Source organism: Leptonychotes weddellii, chromosome X (genome assembly GCF_054177405.1).
Source record: "Leptonychotes weddellii isolate Sample4059 chromosome X, ASM5417740v2, whole genome shotgun sequence".
Lineage (NCBI taxonomy): Eukaryota > Metazoa > Chordata > Mammalia > Carnivora > Phocidae > Leptonychotes > Leptonychotes weddellii.
The window spans coordinates 39222783-39237441 of NC_138385.1; the positions used below are offsets into that span (position 1 = coordinate 39222783).

The 14659-nt window shown below is 42.7% G+C and overlaps 1 protein-coding gene and 1 non-coding gene across 2 annotated transcripts in view; one reads left to right on the forward strand and one right to left on the reverse strand.

Moving 5' to 3' along the window:
* TRMT2B (tRNA methyltransferase 2B) overlaps positions 1-14659 on the forward strand; it is a 59131-nt gene that overhangs the window by 26129 nt on the left and 18343 nt on the right. The window contains 6 exon segments of the mRNA XM_081809321.1: positions 7377-7523; positions 10363-10457; positions 10987-11201; positions 11561-11662; positions 12460-12579; positions 13033-13132. Of these exon segments, the coding sequence (XP_081665447.1) occupies positions 7377-7523; positions 10363-10457; positions 10987-11201; positions 11561-11662; positions 12460-12579; positions 13033-13132 (779 nt within the window).
* LOC115944475 (U6 spliceosomal RNA) lies at positions 2287-2390 on the reverse strand. The gene has a single exon (XR_004079023.1). It is a non-coding gene; the product is annotated as a U6 spliceosomal RNA (small nuclear RNA).

Genomic DNA, 14659 nt, shown 5'->3' on the forward strand with positions numbered 1-14659 from the left:
GTCCGGAATTGTGATGCTGCCAGCTTTGCTTTTCTTTTTCAACATTCCTCTGGCTGTTCGGGGTTTTTTCTGGTTCCATACAAATTTTAGGATTATTTGTTCCATTTCTTTGAAAAAAGTTGATGGTATTTTGATAGGGATTGCACTGAATGTGTAGATTGCTCTAGGTAGCATAGACATTTAAATAGTATTTGTTCTTCTAATCCATGAGCATGGAATGTTTTTCCATTTCTTTGTGTCTTCGTCAATTTCTTTCATAATTGTTCTATAGTTTTCTGAGTACAGATCCTTTACCTCTTTGGTTAGGTTTATTCCTAGGTATCTTATGGTTTTGTGGACAATTGTAAATGGGATCGATTCCTTGATTTCTCTTTCTTCTTTCTCATTATTAGTGTATAGAAATGCAACTGATTTCTGTGCCTTGATTTTATATCCTGCCACGTTGTTGAATTCCTGTATGAGTTCTAGCAGTTTTGGGATGGAGTCTTTTGGGTTTTCCACATAGAGTATCATGTCATCTGCCAAGAGTGAGAGTTTAACTTCTTCTTTGCTGATTTGGATGCCTTTTATTTCTTTTGTTGTCTGAGGCTAGGACTTCTAGTACTATGTTGAATAGCAGTGGTGAGAGTGGACATCCCTGCCATGTTCCTGACCTTAGGGGAAAAGCTCTCAGGTTTTCCCCATTGAGAATGATATTTGCTGTGGGCTTTTTGTTTATGGCTTTTATGATATCGAGGTATGTTCCCTCTATCCCTACATGCTGGAGAGTTTTAATCAAGAAAGATGCTGTATTTTGTCAATGCTTTTTCTGCATCTTTTGAGAGGATCATATGGTTCTTGTCCTTTCTTTTATTAATGTGGTGTATCACCTTGATTGATTTGTGGATGTTGAATCACGCTTGCATCCCAGGAATAAATCCCACTTGGTCCTGATGAATAATCCTTTTACTGTACTGTTGGATCCTCTTTGCTGGTATCTTGGTGATAATTTTGGCATCCATGTTCATCAGGGATGTTGGTCTGCAATTCTCCTTTTTGGTGGGGTCTTTGGTTTTGGGATCAAGGTAATGCTGGCCCCATAGAAAGAGTTTGGAAGTTTTCCTTCCCTTTCTATTTTTTGAAACTGCTTCAGAAGAATAGGTATTAATTCTTCTTTAAATGTTTGGTAGAATTCCCCTGGGAAGCCACCGGGTCCTGGACTCTGGTTTGTTGGGAGTTTTTTGATTGCTGCTTCAATTTCCTTGCTGGTTATGTGCCTTTTCAGGTTTTCTATTTCTTCCCGTTTCAGTTTTGGTAGTTTATATGTTTCTAGGAATGCATTCATTTCTTCCAGATTGCCTAATTTGTTGGCATATAGTTGCTCATAATATGTTCTTAAGATTGCATTTCTTCAGTGTTGGTTGTGGTCTCTCCTCTTTCATTCATGATTTTATTTATTTGGGTCCTTTCTCTTTTCTTTTTGATAAGTCTGGCCAGGGGTTTATCGATCTTATCAGTTCTTTCAAAGAACTAGCTTCCAGTTTCATTGATCTGTTCTGCTGTTTTTTTTTTTTTTTTTTTTTGGTTTCTAGTTCATTGATTTCTGCTCTGATCTTTATTGCTTCTCTTCTGCTGGGTTTAGGCTTTATTTGCTGTTCTTTTTCTAGCTCCTTTAGGTGTAAGGTTAGCTTGCGTATTTGAGATCTTTCTTGTTTCTTGAGAAAGGCTTATATTGCTATGCTCTTCCCTCGAAGGACCGCCTTTGCTGCATCCCAAAGGTTTTGGATAGTTGTGTTTTCATTTTCATGTTTCCATGAATTTAAAAAAAAATTCTTCTTTAATTTCCTGGTTGACCCATTCATTCTTTAGTAGGATGCTCTTTAGCCTCCATGTATTTGAATTCTTTCCAAATTTTGTCTTGTGATTGAGTTGCAGTTTCAAAGCATTGTGGTTTGAAAATATGCAGGGAATGTGAGGAAACACATTCTTGTAAGACACTGCATCTGCCAGCATCTTGATCTTGGACTTCTCAGCCTCCAGAACTGTGAGACATACATTTCTCTTATTTATAAGTCACCCAGTTTGCGGTATTTTTGTTATAGGGGCCCAGCCAGATTAAAGCAAGTGCCATAGGAAAAGTACAGCAGGATCAGGAGGATAAGAAATTCTAGGGTTGGAGGAAGCCTAGGTCGTAATTTTGTTGTTGTTGTTCTAGAACTTAAGTAAGTTTATTTAGAGAAGAGGTAGGGAGTTAAATCATGATTCTATAAGTAACAGATTTTGTCAGTGTTTATCCTTTGAGATGATAAAAATACGGAATGTTTCATGAATTTGTGTGTCCTTCTTGCACAGGGGCCATGCTAATCTCAGTATTATTTCAATTTTAGTATAGGTGCTCCCAAAGTGAGCATGGGTTATAATTTTAAAAGGGGTCAAGGTAGGCTTCCAGAAGAAGACAGTATTTGAATAAAGTAGTGGCTCTCAACTGGGGGGCAGTTTTGCCTTGCACAGGACATTTGGCAATACCTGGAGGCATTTTCGGTTGTTATCACTGAGGGATGATTGGGCAGTGCTACTGGCGTCTAGTGTGGGTAGAGACCAGAGATGCTGTCAAATGTCCCCCAGCACATGGGACAGCTCCCCACAACAAAGAATTAGCCCAAAATGGCAGCAGTCCTGAGGATGAGAAACCTTGCATTTAAAACTTAGAGGCTGTGAGGGGGTCGGCTATGTAGAGGTCTGAGGGTGGAGCTTTCTAGGAAAAGAGAAAGCCCATCCTAAGATGGGAACGTGACAGGCTTTTTAGAGGAACTGAAAATAGGCCCAGAAGTGTCGGACATGGGGTAGGATGGTTAATAGGAGCAAGATTATGTAGTGCGTTGGAGGTCATTGTAGGGACTTTGGCTTTTATTCTGAGCCATTGGAGGTTTTGATGGGCAGGATGTGTCATGATATGATTTGGGTTTCACAGAATCACTCTGGCTGTTGTGTTGTGTATGGATTATTGGAGGACAGGATAGAAACAAGGAGAGACCAGTTGGGAGGCTCTTGCAGTAATCCAAGTGAGAGTTGATATAGAGCAGTGACAGTACTGGTGGAGATGGATGTATGTTGAATTGCATAACAAGGACATCATTGGTGACCTTCACATGAACCATTCTGGTGGAGTGGTGGGGACCTGATTCTAGTGCGTGAATAGAAGGAGAGGAGTGGAAGGCAGTGAATATATATGGTTCTTTTGAGTTTTTCTACAAGGAGGAGCAGTGAAATATAACAGTGGCTGGTAGGGATAGTGGGGTCAGGAAGTTCCCTTTCTTTGTTAAAGGTGGGAGAGTAAGAGCTTGCTTATATGTTTATGGGAATGTTCTAGTAGTGAGGTAGGAAAATGATGGTGCAGGAGAAAGAGAAGGGAGAATTGGTGGAGTAATGAGCTTAAATCAGCTTGTGTCTTTTTTATTCCTTTATTTCATTTTAGTAGGATTTCTTTTAGAGAGAGAGTACGTGCACACATACATGCAGGGGCAGGGAGGGGCCAAGGGAGAGGGAGAGAGAGAATCTTAAATAGGCTCCAGGCCCAGCGCGGAGCCCAATGCGGTGCTGATCTCACGACCCTGAGATCATGACCTGAGCCAAAATCAAAAGTTGGACGCTTAACCAACCGGGCCACCCAGGGGCCCCCATTTTAGTAGGATTTTTATAAGGAATATTCTGTTATTTTAACTAGAAGCCCCTTTCGCTCATCATAGTTAGGCCTTGCTATATAGGAATAAGAGTTTCAGTCTCCATTTTATAAATGAAGAAACCAAGGTCTCAGTTCATACAGTGGCGGAGCTGTATTTCATATCTATTTACCATTATCTTTCGAGTTGGACTCAGTTTTTCAATTTCCTATCCTTCCGGGACCCCAGTGATCTTTGAATCTTGCTTCCAGAAAACGTTGCTTTCCAACCAGCCAGTAACCAACAGTTGAACCGGTGTTTTTTATTAAAATCACCAACCTCAAAATTTGAAAAATATGTTCAGTGTAGTTAAGCATATCTTATATTGCATGTTTATGACAGTACAGCAAAAGTGATTAAGTGCAGCCTTAGTTGATTTTACCCTCTCAGGCAGCACTTTTTTTTGGTATAACTTCTCCTTCCATGCATCATTTGGGGGTTTGTTTGAAAATATAGTGGAACTAGAACACACGTATTACAAAAATGAAAGGAGCTAGTAAATCAGACAGTGTGTCCTGTTGTGCTAGCCACTGGTTTGTGTTTGAAAAGTTTAGCTTTAAGGATTTTTGCTATCCCAGCTACTAAATCAGGATTGCATCTGACTTGTACTCACAAGGAGGAAATGAAGCATCCAGCTAAGCCATGGTGTAGTTGGTACCTGGTTATATGAAGGAATATAGAAATGATGGGTGTATATCAGGAAGTTAAAAATAAGAGTGGAATCATAGCAACCTAGTGCTGTATTAGGAGTTGCTTCCAGGAGGAATTCATAAAAATAGAAGATTATTGTACTTCATAGTGTACATAGAATAAATTAAGACTCTACATAGAAACACCTTTCCTGTTCATTCAGTCATACTTTATTTCAATAATAATTACTGAGCACCTACTATGTGGCAGACTAAGGATGTAACTCTAAGCCTTCATGGAGCTTAGTGTTTGGAAAATACAATGGATAATATTCCTCTGTGAGGTTGCAGGGCAGGGATCCTCTTTCTTATATCACTGCATTAGTTTGCTAGAGCTGCCATAATAAAATACTACAGACTGGGCAGCTTAAACAACAGAAATTTATTTCCTCAAAGTCTGGAGGCTGGAAGTCTAAGATTAGGGTGTCAGCAGGTTTGGTTTCTTCTGGGCTTCTCACCTTGCCTTGCAGATGGCCACTTTCTCACTATGTCTTTACATAGTCTTCTCTCTGTGCACACCTGCATCCCTGGTGTCTTTGTGTGTGTCCAAATTTCCCCTTCTTATAGGGATAACAGTCAGATTAGATTAGGGTCCATCCTAACTACCTCATTTTAACTTAATCACCTCTTTAAAGGCCCTATTTCCAAATACAGTCACATTCTGAGGTGCTGGAGGTTAGGACTTCAACATACAAGTTTTAGGGGGACACAATTTAGCCCATAACCCTCTACCCGTTGGACCCCCAAAATTCATATTCTCCTTACATGCAAAGTACATTCACCCCTTCATAACAGCCCCCAGTTTTTTAAGCTCTACACCCAACATGGGGCTTGAACTCATGACCCCAAGATCAAGAGTCACATGCCAGCCAGGCGCCCCCAACAGCCCCCAAATTTTTTAAGTTTTTTTTTTTTTTTTAAAGATTTCACTCATTTGCCAAAGATAGAGCAGGAGTGAGAGAGAGTGAGCACGCAAGCAGGGGGAACAACAGGCAGAGGGAGAAGCAGGCTCCCTGCTGAGCAAGGAGCCCAATGAGGGACCAATCCCAGGACCCCAGGATCACAGCCAAGCTGAAGGCAGACGCCCAACCGACTGAGCCACCCAGGCGTCCCCAGCCCCTAATTTTAAACCCATTTCAGCATCAACCCTAAATCCCAAGCCTTATCTGAATATCATCTAAATCAAATGTGGATGAGACTCAAGGCATAATTCATCCTAAGGCAAAAATCTTCAAGGGCACCTGGGTGGCTCAGTGGGTTAAGTGTCTGCCTTCGGCTCAGGTCATGATCTCAGGGTCCTGGGATCGAGCCCCTTGTAGGGCTGCCTGCTCCGTGGGGAGCCTGCTTCTCCTTCTCCCTCTGCCCCTCCCCCTGGTCATGCTCACACTCTCTCTCTCTGAAATAAATAAAATCTTTAAAAACAAATCTTCAGCTGTGAACTTGTGAAACCATTACAAGTTATCTGCTTCCAAAGTACAATGGTGGGACAGACAATAGGGTGAACATTCCCATTCCAAAAGGGAGCAATTGGAAAGAGGAGAGGTATCATAGGTTCCAAGCAAGTTTGAAACCTAGCAGGGCAAATTCCATAAGATTTTAAGGCTCAAGAATTACCCTCTTTGGCGTGATGCTCTGTCCTTTGGCCCATTGGTGTGGCAGGTTCATGCTTCAGGCCCTGGACATTGGCAGTCTGGCCCACTGAAACTGAGGATACGACCTTGCACCCCTGGGGCCTGTCCCCTCTGGGCCAATAGTGGTAGCAGCCGTCCTGCTGATCTCTGAATTGCCTTGGGGTCATTCTTCTCTTCTTGAAGGATAACACCTGTTGGCAGTCAGATAGGTCTATTGTCCTGTCCTGTGGAAACCCAGAAGTCTGATAGCCTTCCTTCATTATATCTTGTCTCTGTCCCCTTTAGTCAAAGCTGGCGGTGTTTCTGTTGATAAAACTTCATCTCTATTCCTGGCTTCTGCTGAGATGGCTGATTGGATCCATGAGTCACACCTGTAATCACTTTATCAAAGGATTATCCAGCCAGACCTCGGTTTTGCCTCCTGAACATGCTTTCATATTATATGGATAGTCTGAGATTTTTCCAAACCTTCAAGTTCCGGTTCCTTTTTGCTTAACAATTCGTTCTTCAGTGTATCTTTCTCCTCTCCATACATTTTACTATAAGCAGTAAGCAGAAACCAGGCCATACCTTCAACACTGCTTAGAAATCTCCTTAGCTAAATATCCAGGTTCAGCACTTAGAATTTTTACCTTCCACCCAACACTAGGACACCATTCGTCCAAGGTCTTTTTTGCTTTATAACAATCAACTTTTGTCTAGTTCCCAACAGCATGCTCATTTCTTTCTGAGATCTCACCAGAATCACCTCTAATATCCATATTCCTGCCCATAGTCTCTTTAAGGCAATCTAGGCTTTTTCTAGCCTGCGCCTCAAAACGCTTCCAGTCTTTACCCATTCCCAGTTTTAAAGCCACTTCCATATTTTTAGGTATTTGTTACAGCAGCATGCCACTTCTTGGTACCAAAATCTGTATCCGTCTACTAGGTACATAACAAAGTACCGCAGACTGCGTGGCTTAAACAACAGAAATGTATTTTCTCACAGTTCTGAAGGCTAGACGTCCTAGATAGATGTTGGCAAGTTTACTTTCTTTGAGGCCTGCCTCCTTGGCTTGTAGGTGGCCATCTTCTGTGTCTTCACATGATCTTTCCTCTGTTTGGGCATCCCTGGTGTCTCTGTGTGTGTCCCAATTTTCTCTTTCTTAAAAGGACAGCAATCAGGGGCCTCATTTTAATTTAATCACCTCTTTAAAGACCTTATCTCCACATATGGTCACATTCTGAGGTACTGGGGGTAAGGCTTCAACATATGCATGGGGCTGGATGCAATTTAGCCCATAACAATCACTCCGCATGAATAATCAGCTGTGAAACTTGTTAGATTTGTCTGCATAACAATACTGTTTTCTTCCTAGTACTATGAAGTATTCCTTCGACAGTCCCCAGTGGAGCCCTGCCTTCTGTTCCATGAAGGTGGGTACTGGCGTGAGCTCATAGTCCGCACGAATAGCCAAGGGCACACAATGGCCATCATCACTTTCCATCCCCAGGAATTAAGACAGGTGAGACTCACAGAATGATAAGGGGCGGCTTCCGTAGCAGCTCTTGTTTTCACTATCCTGCAGTTGGTTTTGGAAGTTTCAGGGCAGATAGCAGAAATTACACATCCACAGAATATTTGTATGGGTTGGGAAGAGGGGTCGAGGGTGAGGAGGAGATAGCGAGGTACTCTAACCACGCTGCTGGCATAATCAAATCACAGAGACTGAGGTGAGGTTACCAAGTTAATTATCATGTGAGGACTCCCGAGTATTTTCACAAGAACTTGGCCCGTGGAAGTTGGTAGGTACTCTACTGACTCTAAAAGCCGATTCAATAGAGAGGAGAATATAGTCAGAATTTCATAACTCAAATAATACTTTACATTTGTAATTCACTTAGGGCTTTGAAACATTCCCATGTTAAAATATTCCTGTACTTGGGGCGCCTGGGTGGCTCAGTTGGTTAGGCAACTGCCTTCGGCTCAGGTCATGATCTCGGGGTCCTGGGATCGAGCCCCACATCGGGCTCCCTGCTCGGCGGGAGGCCTGCTTCTCCCTCTCCCACTCCCCCTGCTTGTGTTCCCTCTCTCGCTGTCTCTGTCTCTGTCAAATAAATAAATAAAATCTTTAAAAAAAAAAAAATATTCCTGTACTTAATGTGATCATCTCAACCCACCTGTAAAGTAGGTGAGAGAAGGAAAAATATTGTCATCCTCATTTCAGATGAGCAAATAGAGGCACAGAAATACCCAAGGTGAAGAGCCAGTAAATAGCCAAGCTAGGGCTTGAACCCACGTCATTGATTCTAACCTTTTTTTTGTAATTTAAAAAAATTGAGTATAATTGACACACAATTCCTGTGGCCTTTTATTTTTATGTATGTATGTAGGTATTTAAACAGATATAACTATTAATATCAAAGTAGATTCTTTCTTTAAAGATTTTATTTATTTATTTGACAGAGCGAGACACAGCGAGAGAGGGAACACAAGCACGGGGAGTGGGAGAGGGAGAAGCAGGCTCCCTGCTCAGCAGGGAGCCTGATGCGGGGCTCGATCCCAGGACCCTGGGATCACGACCTGAGCTGAAGGCAGATGCTTAACAACTGAGCCACCCAGGCGCCTCTCGAAGTAGATTCTAAGGCAGCAGGTATTACTAGAGATAAAAGAGAAGACTTAATAAAGGTAGAAGGTTCAATTTAAAAGGAAAACACAACAATTTAAAATTACGTACACCTAATAACTGACAGAACTACAGGAAAATACACAATGCTAACTTTAATGGGAGATGTAGTAAATAATGGTGAGCACAGATAATGATAAAATACATTAGTAAGTTTAATCTACATATGTAAAAAAACCCCATTTATTTATTTATTTATTTATTTAAATTCCAGTGTAGTTAACATACAGAGTTATATTAGGCCAGGTATACAATATAGTGATTCAACAATTCTATACATCACACGGTGCTCATCATGACAAGTGCACTCCTTAATCCCCATCACCTACTTCACCCATCTCCCCACCCACCTCCCCTCTGGTAACCATCAGATTGTTCTCTGTAGTTAAGAGTCTGTTTCTTGGTTTGTATCTCTCTTTTTTTCCCTTGTTCATTTGCTTTGTTTCTTAAATGCCACATATGAGTGAAATCATATGGTATTTGTCTTTCTCTGACTGACTTATTTCACTTAGCATTTATACTGCCTAGCTCCATCCATGTTGTTGCAAATGGCAAGATTTCATTCTTTTTTATGGATGAATAGTATCCCACTGTATATATATACCACCTCTTCTTTTATCCATTCATCTGTTGATGGACACTTGGGCTGCTTCCATAATTTGGCTATTGTAAATAATGCTGCTATAAACATCAGAGTGCATGTATCCCTTTGAATTAGTGTTCTTGAATTTAAAGAAATGGGCAGAAGACATGAACAGACTGTCTCCAAAGAAGACATACAGATGGCTAGCAGACACATGAAAAAATGCTCAACATCACTCATCATCAGGGAAGTGCAAGTGAAAACCACAATGCGATATCACCTCACACCTGTCGGAATGGCTAAAATCAAAAATACAAGAAACAACAAGTGTTGGCGAGGATGTGGAGAAAAGGGAACCCTTCTGCACTGTTGGTAAGAATACACTGGTATGGCCAGTGTGGAAAACAGTATGGAGGGTCCTCAAAAAGTTAAAAATAGAACTACCCTATGATCCAGTAATCGAACTACTGGGTATTTATCCCCAAAATACAGTTCTTGGCCTTTTAACTCTAGAGCTCCAGCATAGTTTATTGTGATCTGTCCTGTGTCAAGCTAATGTTTAGGCTCTCTGCAGTGATGTAAGAATTTTAAAATGTTCTGAATTCAAAGAAAGAATTTAGTTACCCTGATCATTCCCTCCCATGCCCTCTTTCTTTTCTTTGAGGACTCACATCTTTGAGGTGGTATTTGAGTGGGTGGTTGGGATATTTGAAGTGGAGAGGCATAAAGGGAGTTGAAAAGTTATTGCTTTTCATAATGAGGCAAAAACTTAGTTTAGTTCCTTGTTTACAATAGGAATAACTCTCACTTTCTTTAGAAGACTATTAAGGAGGCTCAAATTGGAGAAAGCACCATGTCTACTGTATAGGATTTGTCAAAAGCTGATAAGCAAAGCAATGCTTCTGCTGAGATGTGTAAATAGTGTATTTTTTGTCATGTAGAACATTGCTTTATGTTAAGTGTTATTTATAATAGGATTTGAGAAAGGTGCCTTCTTGTCTGACTACTGCAAGGCTGATTATTATTGTAGAGCTTGGAGAGAAAATTTGTCAGAGATGAGTCTGTGCTTGACTCCTGATTTTGTGATCTGGGCAGGAGGACCTCAATGTTCAGAAGGAGGCTGTCAAGAAGTTTTTCACCACTGGGCCAGGAGCAGTTTGTGACTTGTCATCACTTTACTTCCAGGAAAGGTAAACCTGGGGTAGCCAAGACAGCAAGCAGGGTGGCTTGCCATATTCTGAGCTGTGGCTTTGCTGAGGCAGGGCTGCTGACTGTGGGGGAACTGGGCTAAGTGATACCGGCCCCTGTACACCAGCCAGGTCCCGGAACCCAGGCCAAATTTAGATGAGAGGGTGTCTGCATATACCTCCATCCCCCGAGAGGGAATTCTTCCAGACCTTTCAGGGCCATGCCGTGGGGGCCGTGTCTCCTGGCTGAGATGCTGCCCACTCCCCCCTACCCCCCGCAAACCAGTAGAGATGGAATGGTCTGCTATTCCAAACTGCTTTTTTAAAAATTCTTTTCCAGGGGCACCTGGGTGGCTCAGTTGGTTAAGAGTCTGCCTTCGGCTCAGGTCATGCTCCCAGGGTCCTGGGATCGAGCCCCGCGTTGGGCTCTCTGCTCAGCAGGGAGTCTGCTTCTCCCCCTCCCTCTGCCCCCTGCTTGTGCTCTGTCTCTCAAATGAATACATAAAACCTTTTAAAAAAAATTATTTTCCAGCACTATGACGCGTTGCAGCCATCAGCAGTCCCCCTATCAGCTCCTATTTGGGGAACCCCACCTCTTTGAAGATCTCCTGGGCTTGAAGATCTGCATCTCTCCAGATGCCTTTTTCCAGATCAACACTGCTGGTGCAGAGGTGCTATATCGGACAGTGCGGGAGCTGAGCGGAGTGAACTCTAACACCATCCTCCTTGACATCTGCTGTGGAACTGGCAAGTGGTGGCCCAGGGCAGAATCTACATGCTACTTAGCTTCCATCTACCCAGCACCCAGGGCTCAAGTGGGGAGGCGATGGTGGGTGGTGCAGGCATACCATCATTGGTTTAAAATCTTAAAATAGGGACGCCTGGGTGGCTTAGTCGGTTAAGCCTCTGCCGTCAGCTCAGGTCATGATCCCAGGGTTCTGGGATCGAGCCCCACATCGGGCTCTCTGCTCAGTGGAGAGCCTGCTTCTCCCTCTCCCTCTGCTGCTCCCCCTGCTTGTGCTCTCTCTCTCACAAATAAATAAATAAAATAAAATAAATAAAATAAAATCCTAAAATATCCTCCTCTTATCCTCTTCCTTCCTCAGGTGTGATTGGTGTCTCTCTGGCTCAGTATGCCTCGCAGGTCCTTGGGATTGAGTTGGTGGAACAGGCAGTAGAAGACGCCAGGCGGACTGCAGCCTTCAATGGTACACTGCTTGCATTCTGGAGAGAAATGAAGAGCTCCAGTTGCTTCTGTGCTCTGTAAAGCGTTGTGTGGGAAAGGGCATTGACTATACCCATGACTGTGCAGAGGGAGGGAGGGTGTCCTGGAGTGATTGGAGTTGGGTCCTGATGGTTTTCTAAAAGAGGTCCCAATAGCTAATCTCCCCCCCTTTTTTTTTCTATCCAAAAGAAGAGCCCGAGGCAGTGAACAGGCCTAGATGACAGGAAGAGAATTTGGCAAAACTTTGGATAATAAAGAAGAGGAGCCTTCTTGACATTAGACTCATGAGGCATTATAACATAATACTGTAGATTTCAAACAATTGTTAGCCACAAAACCTTTTCTTTGAACAAAATCATATGCCAGACTACGATATAGAAAGCAGATCTCCTTGTTCTCTCTACCCTACCTCCAGACAACTCTTGAGGCTCTGAAAATCTCTAATGTAGCAGAAAGAGCACTTGAGTAAAAGTCAAGGTTTTCTTCTTAGTATACAGGTACTTATGTGCTATGTGTCACTAAGTTTTAAAATAACATGTTCTAGTATCTCAAGCTGAAAGGCCTACTGAGATATCGCAAAGGAAAATGTGTTGGCAACAATGAGGCAGGTCCAAAAGCGTTTTTTTCCTTGTTATTTGGTGGTATGCCAGACCCAAAGGGAAGATGGCAGAGCCCTGGCTCCTGTACATTTCTGTAAAGCTGTAACTCTCCCTCCCTTGCCCCTTTCCTCACTGCTGGGCTTGAGTTTTGACTTCTGTCCTGGGGACCTCTCTTCTGCAGGCATCACCAACTGTGAATTCCACGCTGGTCGAGCAGAGAAGATTTTACCACAGCTACTAAAGTCAAAGGAAGATGGGCACTTCATTGTTGCTGTGGTGAACCCAGCCCGGGCGGGACTGCGTAAGAATGGATAGCTCTCCTGTTAACAGAACTAGTTGGGTGTTCTCATGATGTCCACCATCTTTAGTACCTTAATCCCATATGGTGCTAAGGGGGCTCCCAGTGGGCTGGCTCTGACCCTACTTCTCTATTCCTAACCAATCCTAGGTGCTAGCCAGTTGGTAGTTTCTGATAACCCAGACCATGATAACTTAATTATATTAATAGCGGGGCACCTGGGTGGCTGGCTCAGTTGGTTAAGCATCTGCCTTTGGCTCAGGTCATGATCCTAGGGTCCTGGGATCCAGCCCCACGTGGGGCTCCCTGTTCAGTGGGGAGGTTGCTTCTCCCTGTGCCCCTCCCCCTACTTGTGCACTCTCTCTCTCTCTCTGTCTCTCTCTCGCTGTCTCTGTCTGAAATAAAATCTTTAAAACAAAAGTAATTATATTAATAGCAATGTGTTTCTTCCTTCAGACTATCAGGTGGTTCAAGCCATTCGAAACTGTAGGGCTATCCGCACACTGTTTTTTGTTTCCTGCAAGCCCCATGGTGAAACCACAAGGAACATCATTGAGTGAGTCTTGACTTCTTTTTTTATTTTATTTTTTTAAAGATTTTATTTATTAAGAGAGAGAGAGCACGAGAAGTGGGGACAGATGGAGAGAGAGGAGAGGGAGAAGCAGACTCCCTGCTGAACAGGGAGCCTGATGTGGGGCTTGATTCCAGGACCCCAGGATCACGACCTGAGCCGAAGGCAGCCACTTAACCAACTGAGCCACCCAGGCACCCCAATTGACTTCTTTTTTAAATTATTTTTTCCTGATTATCAAAGTAATCTGTACTTACTGTACAGATTTAGAAAACAGAGTAATATAAAGAGACAGAAAAAAGTCATTATACTACTATCAGCAGTTAGTTATAGGGCCAGGTCTCGGGTAAGGCAAGTAAAGCAACTCACTTTGGGTGCAAAATTTAGTAAGAGGGTCCATAAAATCTCAGTAATTAAGATACATTTATAATGCATCATTTTGTAAAGATTTTATTTATTTATTTGAGAGAGAGAGAATGAGAGAGAGCACATGAGAGGGGGGAGGGTCAGAGGGAGAAGCAGACTCCCCACCGAGCAGGGAGCCCGATGCGGGACTCGATCCAGGGACTCCAGGATCATGACCTGAGCCGAAGGCAGTCGCTCAACCAACTGAGCCACCCAGGCGCCCTTAATGCATCATTTTCAAAAATCAAAATTAGTCCCAAGAAAGCCATGGTGAAAAACACATTAAGATCTTTTTTTTAAAAGATTTTATTTATTTATTTGTGTGAGAGAGAGAGAGCCAGAGCGCACACAAGCAGAAGTGGCAGGCAGAGGGAGAAGCAGGCTCCCCGCTGAGCAAGGAGCCTGATGCAGGACTCCATCCCAGGACCCTGGGATCATGACCTGAGCCGAAGGCAGACGCGCAACCAACTGAGCCACCCAGGCGTCCCACATTAAGATCTTTTTTTAAAAAAGCAAGATCCACTCCTGTGCCTGCTAAACCCTGTCTCACTCACCTTACTCTGATCCTGGTCCTGGTTCCAATAAAGCTTTATTTAAAAACAGGGAACCAGTCTGCAGGTTATTTCCAATTTGATTTTCTAAAATACTGCATTAAAATATTATTTGTTTGATTACTGAGTTTTTGGCACCCTCTTAAATTTTGCACCCAAGGTGAATTCCTCTTTCTTCACTCCAGGTCTGGCCCTGGTCACTTCTTTTTGAATTTTGAAAAGTTTTCTTCCTTCTCTCTGTCTCTCTCTTCCTCCTCCTCTCCCTCTTTCCCTCCTTCCCTCCCTCCCTCTCCCTTTTACATAAGCAATACAATTTGCAATGTTTGAATAACATAGGTGGGTATGAAGTACAGGTGATATACCTGGATGAAATAAGTGAGAATTAAAAGTAAATGAATTGAGCTCTCAAGTCAGTGATCTAGAAAAGAATAATAAACCTTAGAGGAGACTGAAGGGAAAAATTAATAATGTTAGACAAAATCCAGAAATGAATGAATGAACTACCCACCAAAAAAAACCCTATAGACTTGACAAATAAGCAAGAAGATGTTATTAG